Here is a 2,597-nt window from a genome sequence, read left to right on the forward strand (position 1 = left end):
ATGGCTTTGGTGTTTGTTCTCGCATTGTTGGTGCGGGCGCTAAGTGTCAGTGTCAATACTGATGTGCTCATGCTCGAGAACGTGCAGCGGCGCGAGGTTGATCTGCAAAAGCACATGATACCTCCGCAGCACGAGATTGAGCAGAGGAATGAGCAGCAGAGCTGGGTGGACATGTCATCTCTGCTCTTTGCTCTGCTGGATTACTGGAAGATCTGGTTCAATGTGGGGCTGATTCTGTTGCTCCTTTGGAACATGGTGCAGTCCATACAAATGAGCCAGCATGATGAAAGCAGCAGTGAAAATGACAGCTCCAGTGGCGAGGAGGAGGCATCGGGGGCGGAGCAAGAGGAAGAGGAAGAGGTGGAAGAGGTTGAACAGGAGGAACATCAGGAGGAACAGGTGGAACAGCAGGTGCAGGAGGAAGAGGAACAGGTGGAACAGGAGGAACAGCAGGTGCAGGAGGAACAGGAACGGGTGCAGGAGGAACAGGTGGAACAGGAGGAACAGCAGGTGCAGGAGGAGCAGGTGGAACAGGGCGGACAGCAGGAGCAGGTAGAACAGCAGGAGCAGGTGGAATTGGTGGAAAAGGAGGAACAGGAAGAAGAGGAGGATGACGAGGAAGAAGACTTCAAAGATTCAGCACTGACAAAATTTCTCACAAGGCGTGCCCTGGAAAAGGTGGAAGGAAGGGCCACCAGGTGCCCTATAGTGGAGGAGCTGATGGACCAGCTCGTGCAGACCTTCAGATTCATCTGGTCCAACAGCTTCTTCCCGGTGCTGCAGCCCGCCATTGGGGTGGGCAGTGCCTTTGAAGGCTGGAGTCCCCGGGAGTGGGACAATGTGTACTGCCTGCTCGTGCCCATAGAGCCTCCCCCCGGGCACACCTTCCTCCTGGAGCTGGGAGATGAAGGGCACGGGCTGGCAAGGAACTCCCGCGTCCGCGTGGAGCTTCAGTGCATGTGCCAAAGGGAGAAGCAGCTGGGGAATGTGCTGTGCTTCCTCCACCACCATGAGGAAGAGCTGAGCCAAAATCAGGACCCCAGCCTGCTACAGACTCTCTGCACTGACTCCTACCTGGATGTGGAGAGAACTGTCACCTGGTTCACCGCACAGGTGGCAGCAATCTGGAAGACCACCCACCACGCGCACGCCTACAGCCTGAAGGTGCTGCCTTCCAGACGCTCCTGCAAGCTCCAGCTGACAGAAGCCTCCAGCGGGGAAAAAGTCCTCGTCGAGCTGCTGTTCGGGGTGCAGCAAGAATACTCGGACATCTACCTGACCAGCCAGAACACAGACGCCGGCTTTACGCCCAGCACAACATGGCCACAGAGCTGTGCTGTGGCAGAAAAGAAGTTCTTCCAGCACACGGCCAGGAGTACCGGACAGGACAGCTCCCACCTGCACTGCCTGACGTTGCTTGCCAGCATCTTAGTGGGCATGGGCTTTTCCACCTATGTCATCAAGACTCTTGTCCTCCACACTTTGGCCATCATCCCTTTGAAGAAGTGGCGCAGGAAGTATTTCCTGAATCGGATGGAGAATCTCCTGCGGTACCTGCGCTTCTGCCTGGATGAGAAATGCCTGAACCACTTCTTCCTTGGCAGCAAGTCGGTGCACAGCACGATTGTCCTGCCGCAGTCCTTCCGATCCGCCAAGCCGCTCAACCTCTTCCAGCACCTGGAGGAGGACCCGGACGCCCACTCCATAGCGCTGCGTGAGTTCAGGGAGCTGAGAGATCGCTACATCAGACTGCTGCTGTTCGGACGCTGAGAGAGACCTTTGTCCGAACCCTTCTCTTGTTTTGGCTGCAAGCTCACATCCTGTGAGCAATAAGACTCTGAGACCTATTTAGGAGGCCAGAGGTGGCTGTTTCCTTGTGGCAGTCAGTGTCACGTTGGAGAGAGCTTACCAGTGGAAGATCCGGCCTGTGACCAAATGACTCCATCTTGGTATGGGAGATCTGGGGATGGAACCATTGTATCTTGTGAAGGCAAGATGCAAACAGATGCTTCCCTGCTCCCTCTGACGACCATCTCTACTGAAGATCAATATCTGAACTACGAGTCATGCTGGAAACCCAGTGGTGACTAATTCTCTCTTGCTTTCTACAAAGACTCTTTGCTTTTATTTCCTATCTCTTTTCTATCACCCGACTTCCCTTCCCCATTTCCCTAAACAACAACAACTTTTAATAAACTCTTATAAACTATATATCCTGTTGTGTCACAATCTCGCCGTCGTGTGTACGTATATTGAAAGAATATAGAGGCCACTAAGATGGTCGGGGTGCTGGAGCAGCTCTCCTGTGAGAAATGGTTGAGGGAACTGGGCTTGTTTAGCTTAGAGAAGGCTCTGGGGAGATCTCGTTGTGGCCTTGCAGTACTTGAAGGGAGCGTATACAGAGGAGGAATTGCTGTGTCACGGTGTTATCTAGATCAATCTATGTCTGTGACGGGGAGGGGCAGTAGGCTCCTGTTCCCCCTGGCTCCCAGCGTATAGGAAGGGAAAATAAGAAAGGGGTAGGGAGATGGGAGCTGGACTCAAGGAAACAAACAGAGAAGTGGCAACGATCTAAGGAGGAAAACTTATTATTTTAC

The 2,597-nt window shown here is 53.6% G+C and overlaps 1 protein-coding gene across 1 annotated transcript; it reads left to right on the forward strand.

Annotated features, from left to right (window-relative positions):
• Window positions 1-1,788, forward strand: LOC146760446 (inositol 1,4,5-trisphosphate receptor-interacting protein-like 1). The gene is made up of 2 exons (XM_085551366.1): window positions 1-570; window positions 607-1,788. The coding sequence occupies exons 1-2, from the start codon at window positions 1-3 to the stop codon at window positions 1,768-1,770; spliced, it is 1,734 nt and encodes a 577-aa protein (XP_085407492.1). The 3' UTR covers window positions 1,771-1,788.
• The last annotated feature ends 809 nt before the right edge of the window (window positions 1,789-2,597 follow it).

Source organism: Coturnix japonica, chromosome 6 (genome assembly GCF_054131305.1).
Source record: "Coturnix japonica strain WE chromosome 6, WE-NBRP24, whole genome shotgun sequence".
Lineage (NCBI taxonomy): Eukaryota > Metazoa > Chordata > Aves > Galliformes > Phasianidae > Coturnix > Coturnix japonica.